The following is a 13,071-nucleotide window of genomic DNA, read 5'->3' as shown; positions in this document are numbered from 1 at the left end:
GTGTGTGTGCAGGGGAGGGGCAGAGAAAGGAACCTGGGGACCAGCGGGTGCATGGGGCTGTCCTTTTCCCTGCTGCAGCATCTCTGGGCTGGCAGCTGCATCTTGTATAGGGGTCCTGTCCCTGCCGCCAGGGCTTTCCCTGATGACGTCAGAGCCCTCTGTACCCATTGGTTGCCTGTGTTTCCCAGCATGCCCTGTAGTGGGGGGGCAGTCTGAGGAAGTAGCAGGCAGCTGCTTGGGGGTGAGTGGGGAGAGAGGGAGCTATGACTGCGTCCACCTTCCCCTTCTTGGATTAACCTCCCTGCTGGGGCTGTAAACAGGTCCTGAGAGCGTTTGTGGTTGAAATAAGGATGCAGGCAGGCAAGCTTTGGGTGGACGTGATCCCTTGTATTAGACTGAATAGCTGGAAAAATGTTATTTGCAAGCTTTTGGGCACAACCATTGTTTTTCAGGCACAGGGAGTCTCTGCTGCTCTGAGATCTCCAAGGAATGAAAGAAGCTAAAAGCGTGATAGGAGTTCAGTGAGACTGTAAATAGGTGGTGGACATTAGGAAAACAAGGGGTAGAGAAGGGAGGGGAAGAGGAGAACAAGGGGGAGAAAGGTGAAGCAATGCTAAATGTAAGAAAGGGAGATTCCAAGTAAATAGTTGGAAATTAGGCAAGCAAAGGGTGGGGAGGGAAATTGTAAGTGGTAAGGTCAGGTAGTTTATAATACGTTATAAATTCAACGTCTGTATTGAGTCCATAATTTTTTTTTTGCATCCAGTAGATTTATGAAGTGAAGTTCATAGGCTTGTCTATGAAAGGTGTTCTGTAAATTCGTTCTGAGGATTAGAACTGAGAGGTCAGAGAGGGAGTGGTTGTCTTGAGAGAAGTCTGCACCCACAGGTAATTGAATATTTTTGTTTTTGATAGTGTTTTTGCTGTGAGTTCATTCTGGTGCAGTTTGGTTTCTACACATATTCCATCCAGGCATTCAATGCACTAGTTGAGAGAGATCACATTTCAGAACATGCAGGTGTAAGATCCAGGAGTGGTGCTGGTTCTTCCATGGGGTGTAGTTATCATGGGGGTGGTGATGTGTTGGCAGGGTGTGCGTTTCTTGTTCTGGCATGGTCTGGATCCAAAGCATTGGGTCATAGGGAGTTTGCTTCTGGTGAGGAGGTTGGTGAGGTTCAGTGTTTGTTTGAAGGCTAGGATGGGTGGTTCTGGAAAGATCGCTTTAAGAATTGGGTCTCCTGGTTTAGGCTGCAGTTGTTTTGAGGATTTCCATATAGGTTCCAGGGAAGGGCGGTGTGTCATAACAGCGGGTTTCTTTTTGTACTGCAGCAAATCTTCACGTGGTATCTTGAGTGGTTCTTTCAAGAGTATGATCTACCTCTCGGGGTCCTGAGAGGGAGCAGTTCAATGTCTCACTGATAACGCCCCGCCACCCCGGATATCCTTTCATTTTGTGGCTTGGACCAACCTCCTGTCCCTCCCATTAGTCCTGGTCCATGTGGCTGCACTTGTTGGGTGTGGGAGGGGGGAGAGATGAGTCGGGCACGTACCCTGACGTCTGTCCTGTGCTTTGCTCCCAGAGCAAAGTCCCCCAGGGTTCAGATTGCTACTAGCAAGCGCCTCCATGCAGCTTGGACTGGGGAGGTTTTGGTTGGCTCTGTAGGTGCTAATTCCCCGCTCCCCTCTTCCCCCCACCCGCCGTGCTCTCCAGGGACCGGGATGGAGGTGGGGGGCCGGCAGCTGCGTGTGGCAGTGGTGGGGGCAGGGGCAGCGGGGCTCTGTGCTGCTCGGCACTTGGCTGCCTGTCCTGAGGCCTTTGCGCCCCCTGTGGTCTTTGAGGCCTCAGCCCAGCTGGGTGGCACCTGGGTCTACAGCGAGGAGATGCCGTTTGGCAAGGGGCCGCCCCTGTCCTGCAGCATGTACCGGGACCTCAGGTACCTGCCCCGGTGGGGTGGGGGAAAGCTGGGGGGTGGGGGCAGAATGCGTGGTGCAGCACTGACTCCTCATCTGCTCCCCCTGTGGCAGGACCAACTTGCCTAAGGAGGTCATGGCTTTCCCTGACTTCCCTTTCGAGGCGGCGCTGCCCTCATTCCTACCCCGTGCCGCAGTGCTGAGCTACCTGGAGCGCTACACCGAGAGCCATGGGCTGCGGGAGTACATCCGGGTGAGAGGGAGGTCGGGGAGGGCACAGCAGGGCAGTAGGGGAGCTGATGCATCACCCAGAGATGGGCTGGGGCAACAGTGATGCTCTGTCCCCCCTGCAGCGCCCCCACCCCCCGGCTGGATTGTGCCCCAGGGCATAATTCCCCTGCCCCCGTACCCCTAGCCCTTGACCGTCTCCTGCCCTGCCAGTTCCAGCGCTTGGTGAAGCAAGTGACCCCTGTGGATGGGCCTGACAGTGGCTGGGACGTTACCTCCAGCCAGGCCACAAACGGGGGAGAGCAGGAGACTGAGCGCTTCGATGCCATCATGGTCTGCAGTGGGTGAGTGTGGGGGCCACGGGTGGACCAGCTTTGCTGGGGCAGGAGGTGTCTGGAAGGAGCTCTGATACTGTGGGCGTATGATACATTGGGTGTGTGCGGGGGTGTTGCTTGCAGGGATGCAGGTTCTGCTACCTGGCTTGTTGCGGGGGAGGGGGCAGAGGCCTCTGGGCCCTGGAGTGGGTCTGTGCTAACTGCTGCAGCAGGGACTGGGGAGGTCTTGTGGGGAAGGAGGGGGCCTGGACCCACCCCTGGGCCCCAGCCAGCATTGAGTGAGCCTTTGTTTCTGCTCCCTTTGCAGGCACTATTCCACACCCTTCATCCCCTCAATCTCTGGCTTGGAGACCTTCACAGGTGGGAAACCCGCAACCCTCACCTGGCCCTGGGGGCTTGGCTGTCCCTATGGGGCAGATGCAGGGCCCCCATTGCTCCTTGCTGACCTCCCCATCCTCCCTGCAGGTCAGGTGCTGCACAGCCGTGAGTACCAATGCCCTGAGCCCTTCACGGGTCACTCAGTGGTGCTGGTAGGTGCTGGCCCCTCAGGCGTAGACCTGGCCCAGCAGTTGGCACCCGTGGCACGACACGTGACACTGAGCCACAGCCGGGTTCAGGTGCGGGGGCTGCCGGCCAGTGTGGGGCAGGCGGCACCAGTGACGAGCGTGGCAGGGCCTTTGGTGCACTTTGCGGACGGGGCAGTGCAGGTGGCTGACACACTGGTGCTGTGCACAGGCTATGCCTACCGCCTGCCCTTCCTGCCCGCTGCCCGCCTGGGCCTGTCTGTGGGGGACCACCTGGTGGCCCCGCTCTACCACCACCTCCTGCCGCCCCAGCACCCGCACCTCTTCCTGGTTGGGCTGTGCCAGCAGATCTGCCCATTCCCGCACTTCCACACCCAGGTGCTTTTCTGCCTGGCTGTGCTCACGGGTGCCTGTCCACTGCCCCCTGCCCCCGAGCGGCAGGCAGCGGCTGAGGAGGAGCTGCGGGTTTACCTGGCTGCTGGGGGTTCCCCCCGGCACTTCCACCGCCTGGGCGTGCGGCAGTGGGGCTACCTGCAGGAGCTGGCACAGCTCGGGGGGTTTCCACCGCTGCCCCCTGTCATCCAGAAGATTTATGATGATGCGCGGGAGCGCCGCACCCAGGACGTTGGCAGCTACCGTGACTGCAATTACCGCGTGCTTGGTGCTGAGGAGTGGGAGCTGGTGGTGGGGTGAGGAGCTCTGGCTCCATGGGGCTGTGCAGGGAGTGGAGATGGTGTCTCTTGGAGGGGCAATGGGGCTGTCCTGCCCCAGCACTGCTGGGGAGATGGGGCTCAGGGCAGTGTTGGGTGCTGTCTTGCCCACAGGGCCAAGCCGCAGGCTGAGCGCACCTGGTGGGGCAGAGCCAGTCCTTGTGCAGAAACTTGCCACTGCACAGGCACAGCGTTGCTCAGGTTCCCACACTAACCTGGATAATGCCCCCCAGGCAAGTCTGTGGTGTCCCCCCCACATCTGGGAATAACATGTCTTTTACAGGGAAAAACACTTTTTTTGGAGACTTGCAATAAAGTGATGGTACATCCAGGGTGGAGTATTGAGTGAGTGGAGGAGTAGGGGGGGAACCCGTCTGTCTTGCTCACGCACGGATGGGCCCTGGGGCTTGGGGCCCGCTGGGCTTACCTGGGCCCCGGCGGCTGTCCATCTGTTTGGTCTCTGCATCGTCCTTGCTTCCTGCTCTACACACGCACTTCTCGCCACCCGTCAGTAGTGCCAGTGCTCCATTGCCTGTTCCCGGTGCACACGGAGATGAAAGACATGGTGGCGTCAGTTGTAGCCGTGTTGGTCTAAGGACGTGGGCAAACAAGGCTTTTTGGGTAAATCTACTATCTTTTATTAGACCACCTCAAACAGTTGGAAAAACTGTTCTTAGCAAGCTTTCAGGCCCTTGTCTGCTGTGGGAGCTTGATGGGGGTCTGTGCCCTCCCTGGGCAGGTCCAAGCAGCTGGAGGCCAGGCTGGCTGCAAGGAAGCCTGTCAGTGAATGTGTCAGAGAGGTCTCCCTCTCGCCACAGAGCAGCTCTCTGCCCCTGCTGTTACGTTTAATAGCCAGTGGCTGAATGGCTGGGCACAGCAAACTGGCAGAGCCACGAGCCTGCCAGCTTACCCTTCTTCTGATTGCACATGCTTTTTTTTTCTTGGCATGGCTCAAGTTAGCTGTGTAATACCGTGCCTGCAGGGAAGATCCCTAAAGTTTGGCCCTATATTGCCTGTAGCAAGCAGGCCCATTGCGGAGAGGCTGTGCAAACTGAAAACACAGGGTCTGCCTCGTAGGGCTTATGAGGCATGAGACAGCAGCTGGGCTGAGACAGCGGTGTCTAAGGAAATACGAGGTGGGGGTGAAGGTCCAGGGTCTTTCCACACCAGCATCCTAACCGGTTGTTTCTGTGAGCCCCGAGGAGGCTTGTACAGCTGGGAATCACCTTCAGGAGTTTTGTAGACAGCTTTAGCACGTTGTTCACCAGCAAGAGCTGCTCGTTGTTTGGCTGCTTCTCCATCTTCAAGTACAAGTTTATCTGCACCAGAAACGTGTGTTACAGAGCAGGGCAGCAGCCAGTGGTGCCACCCCTGCCCCCCAGTCGCCTCAGCTGCCAGGGCTGCTGCTCACTTACTGGCCTCCCAGTTCTTAACACACAGGGGATTGATGGACTTTGGTTGCAAGGGAGGGGAGCGTTCCCCTCCCTGCCCTGAACCCAGAATATTAGTTCCAGCGCGACTCAGTCCTGAGTTGGCCCCGATAGCATGCAGCGAGGTTGAGACATTGTGCTACTTCTGCATATTTTGTGCATGTTGATATGCAGCAGTTGAGGTTTTTGCAGGTGGTTTGGCTTTGCTAGTTGAGCGGTTGGTCAGCGTGTAGGGTTGTCTCGGTTGTGTTGTCGAGTGGTTCTCGTTAGTGTAGAGTTGCAAGTTTGTGCTCCCTTCTGTTTGTGGTTTGGCTGGCTGTAGCTTGCAGGGCTGGTCTGAGGGTGTTTGGTGCAATTTGTTTGTGTCTGTAAATTTAAGGCTCTGTGAGTGTTTTGGAAGTGTTAATCTTCAGCTCCACGGGGATGAAGATCTCGTCCTGTGTCCAAACGGTAGTTGGTGTGGTCAATGTCAAACAAGCAGGCCTAAGATATGCACCGTCGAACAATAAACAGTACAAAAAACTTTTCACCTTGCAGCTGGTGCTCTTCTGCACTGAGAAGATTTGGTCATTATCGTTTCCTGTTGAGCTCCGGCTGAAGGAATAAACTTTTTCATCCTGTCTACTGATCCAATCTGTGTTCTTACTTCTTGGCTGCAAGTATTTCCTGTTCTGGTTTACAGCTGGGCAAAGTACATGGTGCCTAGTCATTGGTTCACAATTGTTAATGCACTGCAAGAAATCAACCCTGATTTATGTGAGGAACTAAAAAATAAGGTATGGGGCAGTTGTGGTGCTTGGGTATAATCTGTTGAAGTTCACCTGTCCCTTGTTTCAAAAGAAAAAAATGGTCCCCATGAAAATAAAATGCTCAGGAACTGGGTGAGCATGGTGGTGGTTTTCTAGTTCAGTTGTTTCAGACCTTCCTCCCTGACGGCCTTTAGTACAAGTCTTGCCACAGCGCTCTGCGGCGTGCGCCTACCGCGCAGGGCGTGCAAGGGATGGGTCGGGCACCGGCCCTGATGCACACAGCGGCCCTGCTCCTCGGAAAGGAGGGCGGTTGCTTGGGGTGTTCAGATGCTGCTGGGGTTGAGGGAGAGAAGGGGAAAACGGCCTTGCTCGGGGCGGTGCCAGTGCGGGCTCGCGGCCCCGGCGGACACACGATGATCCCCCAGGGCAGCGCGGCCTCGCCTTCCCGTCGGCCGCCTCGAGACGATTGGGTGGAGTGGATGTGTGGGTGGGGTCAGGGCTGCGCTGCTCTTTCTCACTCTGATTGGCCTCTGCCAGTGGAGGCGGCCCAGAACCGCACCCTCCTTGTCTGCATTTAATTGGCTGCCGGGGTGGTGCCCTGTGCCGATTGGTCTGACTGTGATCCTCAGCGGCCGCGGCCGGTGTCTGACCAGCCCCTGGGTGGTCCCGCTGGGCTGCGGCAGCCGCTCTGGGCCTCACGGCCGGTCGCGCAGGAGACGCGTCCCCCCGGGCGGGGCCTGCCAGGCGTTGGCAGCTTGGCGACCTGCGGTCGGTCAATAAACACTGCGAGCAAGCCCCAAGATCCTGGCGGCAAGCTTGAGCCCCTTGCTGCCAAGCAATGGTGGGAAAAAGTTGATGAAACGTGTAACTCATTAAAGTTAAAAGTTAGCAGTCTTCAAAATTAACTTGACTTAAAAGTTAAGTAATTCCACTTTCAACTAGTTAAAAGTTAAGTGAGAAATGCATCTTAGCATCATTGTTCATTTCCAAACCAAATGTGAGTGGGTTTCTTTTCCATTGGCCCGCAGAAACGCACTAATTTACTCAGCACTCACCCTGCTTTAGTTGAAAACCATGTTATAGTTGTCACACAGGTTTCAGAATAACAGTTTACCCATCCCTATGTACCATTAGATCCTTCTCGCTCTCTCCGTGTGAAGTACTTTGTAAAAGTCAATGCATCAGGTAGGTATACCCGAGTAACAGAAAGGAGATAGTCATAGCCAGGTGACCAATGAACGTTGTTTCCACAGAAAACCTCTGTTGTTACAATTTTTATTGCTCAAAAGGTACCAAAAGGGTATGAAATGCATCTAAATTAGAAATAATGAAAGTGTCTGAAGGTCAAAATTAGGCTGAAATAAGAAAAAGGCTGTTTAGTTGCATAGCAGAAACTGTGTAAACATGCTTATTGGACTTCAGCAAAAGCTGCATTTCAAAACTAACATCTGACAATTTTCCTCTTCTGTCTTGCAAAACTAAGCCCCTGCTACTGACCAATCGCTCTACCTGGGCAGATGAGGAAATGCCTATTCCCTCTCCTGCAGCCAACTGGCTGCCCTGCTGACTTCTGCAAATGCACAGAAAATGCCAGCAGGAACTGAGACAGACAAAACCCCAGAATTTTTGGTTCCAAAATGACACCTTTTATTAGACCAACTGGAAAATGGCAAAAAAATTGTCCTTTTCTGCACTTTCAGGATCAAAGTCCCTTCCTCAGGCTCTGGGAAAAGGGTAGATGGTACAAGATGGTAAAAAGTCCCCATAGGTAGGAAATAAATTTCATTTTTGCCCGGAGGGAGCTGAAGATGGAAGGCTGTCCCTCTGGGTCCATGAGAGTGTGTTGAACCATGTTGAGTAGCTCTTTGATACATTGATCAGGTAGTAGGCCTGTGTGAGTAGGCAGCTATTTCATCCAGCTTTGGGTCTGGCCGCTTCGGATGGCCGCGATCTGATCCGGAGCTCCGGACCAGGTTCCCGCCTCAATTCGGCCAAAGCGGCTCCGAAGCTTCGGAGCTGCCTCAGCGATTTGACCATAGGATATAATGGGGAATCAATGAAATATCTATAACTTGGTTGTTTTTTGTGTGAGTTGGATGAAACTTGCAGGGGTGGTAGCCTCTGCTGAGAGCATGAATCCTGCCAAGTTTCAAGAAGATCAGTGCAGGGGTTTGGGGGGGAACTGCACCCTTAATTCATGAAAGCAAAACTTATGTCACGTGTATGTGTTAAGCCACAGGAGGGTGAAAACTGCATGGGTAGTGGCCCCTGGTGAGGCCACAAAGCCTGCCAAGTTTCCAGGAGATAAGTGCAGGGGTTTGAGGGTAACTGCATCTCTAGCTGCAGACAAGCAAAACTCATGACATGGGTGACACAAGTCACACGGTAACTGTGTGTTAAGGTGCAGCGGGGTGAAAGCTGCAGGGATGGTGGCCCCTGCTGCCACCACAAAACCTACCAGCTGTCGAGATCAGTGCAGGGCTCCTGGATTCTGGGGTCCTGCATCTCTAGCTGCTGACAGGCAAAACTCATGACATGGGTGCTTGTGCAAGTGTGTCGCAGAACCCAGAACCCCCCTGCACCAATCTCCTTGACAGCTGGCAGGTTTTGTGGCCTGAGCAGGGGCCGCCATCCCTGTAGCTTTCACCGTGCTGCACCTTAACATACGCAGCATCACCCATGTCATGAGTTTTGCCTGTCAGCAGCTTGAGGTGCAGTTCCCCCCAAGACACTGCACTGATCTTGAAACTTGGCAGGCTTTGTTCACCAGGAGCCACCACCCCAGTAGTTTTTATCCCCCTGTTGTGTAACACATACGAGGCATGAATTTTGCTTTCAACAATTTGGGGTGCAGTTCCTATGGCGGGCCAGTAGGGGGTGCTCCCTGCATTGAGCCTCCCACCTCCCTGCGCTGGACCACCTTCCCGGCTCTGAGTACCTCCCTGGGGCGCCTCGCGTCCAGCTGACCCCCTTCCTGGAGCACGCTCACTAGCCTGGGGGTAATGTGTGTTGCCACCACCCCGAGAAGGGACTGTCTCAGCCCTGTGTCCTCATGGAAACACAGGCCTAATAGTCCTATGGGTACTCGACCCAGTATGGGCACTTCCCCCAAGTCAAGGGGCCAAAAAGGAAAGTCTTCCTTAGTCCGCAGACCTAAGGGGCCTCTTAGGCATAATTTAGACCCACCCCTCAAGAAGTCTCCTACACCGGTCACAAAGGAGAACTGTATTGATTACAGGGGTAGGGTGAAAATAGGGTACAAGTTAGAGCAATATCATAGAAATCCTGTAGAGCACAACAGTCTGGCTGAGGTAGCCTTTGGATCACGCATCTTGAGTTGCTGCCAGCTAGATATCTATCAGATCTCGAGTAGCTTACTCACAAGCATCATCCCGAGGCTGTTGGAGATCCTCTCTGGAGGCAGGCTGTTCCTTGCTCATGAGCTATGGGGAAGAGAGCCAGTTTCAGATGGTAAAACTCCTTTCCAAGTCTGAGTCCCCCGCATGGCTGCTGCCCCCTCCTCCTGGGCAGTCTTAACTTATATTGCCCCTGTGACCTTGTTCACCTGGTCCAATGGAGGCCAGCACCTGTTGGCTGTCAGCCAACCAATTTGAAATACATCACTAGTTGCCGGGCAGACTCTAGCCTACCAGGTAGAAGCCCCTCACCCAGGTAGGTGATACCAGTCCCGTGGGCAGAGGAAGCAGGTTTTCCCCCTCCCTCAGGAATGTAGCCAGCTCAGGTTACCTAAAGAGACAGGGTAAGGGTGTGCCTCCTCTGCTGGGCCCATCCTCATCACATTGTCACGGAGCAGAGATTTTGGGGAGAAACAAAGGTGGCTTCCTGCCACAGTCCCCCCACCCCCGAGCCCCTGCACCGATCTTCATGAAACTTGGCAGGATTTATGCTCTCTGCAGAGGCTACCATCCCTGCAAGTTTCATCCAAATCAGACAAAAAGCAACCAAGTTATAGATATTTCATTGATTCCCGATTATACTTTATGGCCAAATCTGTGAGGCGGCTCTGACTTGGGAGATGCCATTTAGCTGGGGCCTGTGTCCCTGGGGAAAAATGCAACTCTGAAAGGGAGGAGCACTGCTCATCTCTTTCCCTGCCTGCCTGGGAATGTTTCTTGCCCCGGTTGGTTTCTGTTACTCTGCTGTTTAGATCTATTTGAATTTACAACAGGTTCACAAAACCAAACAATAGCTGCTGCTTCCCACCTTTCTAGAAAGTAGTTACTCATCTTTGGTATTGTCTAATTAAAGACTGAAGAAACAGATTCTTATTCCACATTCTCAGGCTATTGCTTGTGTTGTAAATGTAGACTCATTGCTTGTTGATTGTGCACCAGCTTAAGCACGTGTCCTGCATAAATTAGGCTTCTGCCAGGTCCGTAGTTTGCAACAGTCCACGTGGCCTGTCAGCCACTGACCATGCCTACTGCTTATGGGAGGTATCTCCCTGCAACTCCTTGCCTCTCACCGCTCCCACCTCCGGTTACCTAGATTACAGGTAACCGTATGGGTAGGCTTCTGATAAAAGAGGTGGAAGCAAATCTATAGCCCCACCTTTTATTTGGTTGTGTCTTAAAACACGAGAACAAACATTTATCCCAAAGTCTATCTGGCTATCCACAACCACACAACATAGGTTTTCACTTACATTGGCTGGGAGGACCCAGGAGGTGGGAGGAGGGTGGCACACATGTTGGCAGCAGGTCGTCTTGAATTTGCTGAGTTCTCCAAATTTCCCTTCAGCCTATGCTAATATTAATAGATACACATTTAATTACATCAATTGCTATTACTGCTACTTCAAGATGAAACTATGATATTGCATATTAGGGCTGCGTGAAACGGCACCTGTGATGACTGTAGGTGTTGTAGGGCTTGCTGCCACTGCCCTGAGCTCATTTCCTTACAGGTGTGACAGGGTGGATGGACCTCGGCTTCGGATCCAGCTTCCTGGTCTGCCAGGAAGCTGGTCTTGTGTTTCTCTCCTGCCAGGACTTCGATGATATTATGTTGCTAGGAGGCAATGCCCAAGGCGATCCTACCTGGTCTCAATCCCTGTTTTCTTCTGTGGAACTCCAAACCTTCCCTTTACCCCCACCCTAGCCTCTCCAGATGGCACTCGTAGTTCTCTGCAGCCAGATCTTAATGCTGCCTGTTGTTCTATTATTCTGCCCTCAGCCACCAGGGTGACTGTCGGCTTTGGTTAGGCACGTACCCTTCCTTGGCCTGCACTCAAATATCCAAAAAAAAAAAAAAGAGCGAGAGAAAGCAAAACCTGACTGCTCTCAGTCACTTTGTCAGACTTAGTCCATGTCCCCTTCACCTGGGGTCAGGCTCTTGATGTAAAAATCACGGTTCGTTTCTCGGGAGGCGAAAAAAACCTTCAGCCACAGACACACTCTATTAGCAACACAAAAGGTATATATTTGCAAATAGGGTCAGAGAGAGAGACAAAAGATCAAACACTCTGCTGCCCCCGAGGGAAACTGCCCAGCTGGCTTTATCCCCTCTCTCCTGACCACGTGTGCAGAAGGAGGAACTTTTACAACTCATTTCCGATTCATACAAACATGTATGTGAATACGTTAAATCATACGTTGCATGTGTATTATAATTAACTACTTAAGTATGCGGGGCGGATAGGCTTATATGTATTAGCTTATTGCGCATGGTTAGAAAGTATCTGAGGTTACAAGAGTTCAGATTTTCCTTGCTTCAAGGCTAGAATTGCAATTTACTCTTATCTGCGTGAGAAAAGCTGAGGAGTATATGCTTTACTGTAACAAAGAAATAGTAACTTTGCAAAACAAAGAGAGAGTGATACCTTAATACAAAGAGCTCTCAGTAGCTCTCCCAGTTCTCTCACTAGGGAGGGCTGACAGCTGCGCTGTTTTAACAAGACTTATTGATAATACATTTTTAATAATATTTCTAACACTCTCATGTCCCATTCAGAACAACAAAATCAGTTAATCAGTTAAACTAGTTAATCTAGTCACTGCTCTGCACAGGCCTGCCCTGACTTACTCGTGAGCATTCACAGTCCCACCCGGCTCTCTCCCATGTGCGGTGAGGCTCTAACCTGAAACAGCAACTCTTCTGGCCTCTCCCCTGGATCCTCAGCTGTCACTCTGCTCCAGGGATTATCAGAAGCCTTGTGTATGCAGGCCTCCACCTGCCTCCTCAGGGTCACACCTACAGCATTTCTCCAGCAAGTTTCACAAAACTTGCCTGCCTGGCCGCTTGGCCACTCCTCTCTCTGTGGCTTGTAGGGAATTGACCCCACTCTGCTCCTCTCTGGGGCTGGAAATATCTCTGAGCAGCCTCCTTCCTCCAATCTGGAGCGAGATGCTGCTCCAGAAGTGTGGTGATTGCTTCTCTTCCCTTCCGGTCTCCAGCTGCAGCCCTGCCGGCCCTCCATGCTGTAAGTGTTGCTTTTCTTTGCCTGACCTCCCCTGCCCAGGCACCTCGGGGCTTTTGTTTACTCTCTCTCACTCCTTCACAACACCACTGTATTTCGACTTCCGTTTCAGTGTTTCAATGGAACAGTTTTGAATTTTGTTTCATTTCAAAACCGCTGTTCCATTTTGTTTTCGCGATGAGGCCACCTTGTCCCTTACCGCCTCAACTGGTCTACCACTTTACCATCCAAGAACAGCAGGCACACCGACTACAGGTGCTTCCTCAGCCTGACAAAGGGTTTTTCAACCTGAAAGCTGGCATCCCGGGCAGCTAAGCTGAGCTCACCTGGAGCCTCACAACTCCACTGCAACCAGCAAGCATCAGGCTTGTCAAAGATGTGATGGGTCTGGGTGTTCCCCAGCCAGGACTGTGTGCATTCATGCGTTACCCGGAGGCTATGGTGCCTCCTACCTGCCTTTCAGCAGGGGATCCTCAGTCCTGGCATTTATGGGGCTGCTGCACTGCCAGCAGTCCCACCAGGCCTCCCTGACCCTGGCAGGGTGCAGTTTTAGTGGTCATGCCCAGGATCTGGGGCCGCCTCCTTCCCCATAGCCCCAGACCATACCTCCAAGTTTGTCCTGGCACAGGAGCTCAGCAGGGATGTGTTCTTCCCCTGCTGGCTGGTGATGCAGTGAGTGCCCCCTGCAGAAATGCTTTTTAAAAAAATGAAAAAAGGAAATAAGTGCAGATGGAGTGAGGAGGGT

General features: G+C 52.9%; 1 protein-coding gene and 1 long non-coding RNA gene across 8 annotated transcripts; one reads left to right on the top strand and one right to left on the bottom strand.

Annotated features, from left to right (window-relative positions):
- Positions 1–99: 99 nt before the first annotated feature.
- Positions 100–5,766, top strand: LOC149861371 (uncharacterized). 7 transcript variants are annotated; one of them, XM_090055673.1, is made up of 6 exons: positions 100–241; positions 770–888; positions 1,330–1,934; positions 2,026–2,164; positions 2,353–2,483; positions 2,782–5,766. In XM_090055673.1, exons 3-6 carry the CDS (start codon positions 1,534–1,536, stop codon positions 3,689–3,691), a joined length of 1,581 nt encoding a protein of 526 aa, XP_089911799.1. In that variant the 5' UTR covers positions 100–241; positions 770–888; positions 1,330–1,533; the 3' UTR covers positions 3,692–5,766. The 7 variants fall into 7 exon arrangements, with proteins under 7 accessions (XP_089911799.1, XP_089911800.1, XP_089911798.1 ...); XM_090055674.1 differs by lacking the exon at positions 770–888; XM_090055672.1 differs by having other exon boundaries at positions 770–1,934.
- Positions 5,767–8,677: 2,911 nt separating this feature from the next.
- Positions 8,678–12,115, bottom strand: LOC149861370 (uncharacterized). The gene is made up of 3 exons (XR_016443321.1): positions 11,988–12,115; positions 10,554–10,654; positions 8,678–9,330 (listed from the first exon to the last, which is right to left on the bottom strand). It is a non-coding gene; the product is annotated as an uncharacterized LOC149861370 (long non-coding RNA).
- Positions 12,116–13,071: the final 956 nt, after the last annotated feature.

This window comes from Crocodylus siamensis, chromosome 6 (genome assembly GCF_052110815.1).
Source record: "Crocodylus siamensis isolate JL-2025a chromosome 6, ASM5211081v1, whole genome shotgun sequence".
Lineage (NCBI taxonomy): Eukaryota > Metazoa > Chordata > Crocodylia > Crocodylidae > Crocodylus > Crocodylus siamensis.
This window is presented reverse-complemented; position numbering and strand designations above follow the sequence as displayed.

Bases quoted from the DNA above. Each gene is read 5' to 3' on its own strand.
- LOC149861371 (XM_090055674.1), top strand. From the start codon at position 1,534: ATGAGTCGGGCACGTACCCTGACGTCTGTCCTGTGCTTTGCTCCCAGA. The intron at 1,935-2,025 runs GTACCTGCCCCG...CCCCTGTGGCAG, and splicing joins AGCATGTACCGGGACCTCAG to GACCAACTTGCCTAAGGAGG. The intron at 2,165-2,352 runs GTGAGAGGGAGG...CTGCCCTGCCAG, and splicing joins GGCTGCGGGAGTACATCCGG to TTCCAGCGCTTGGTGAAGCA.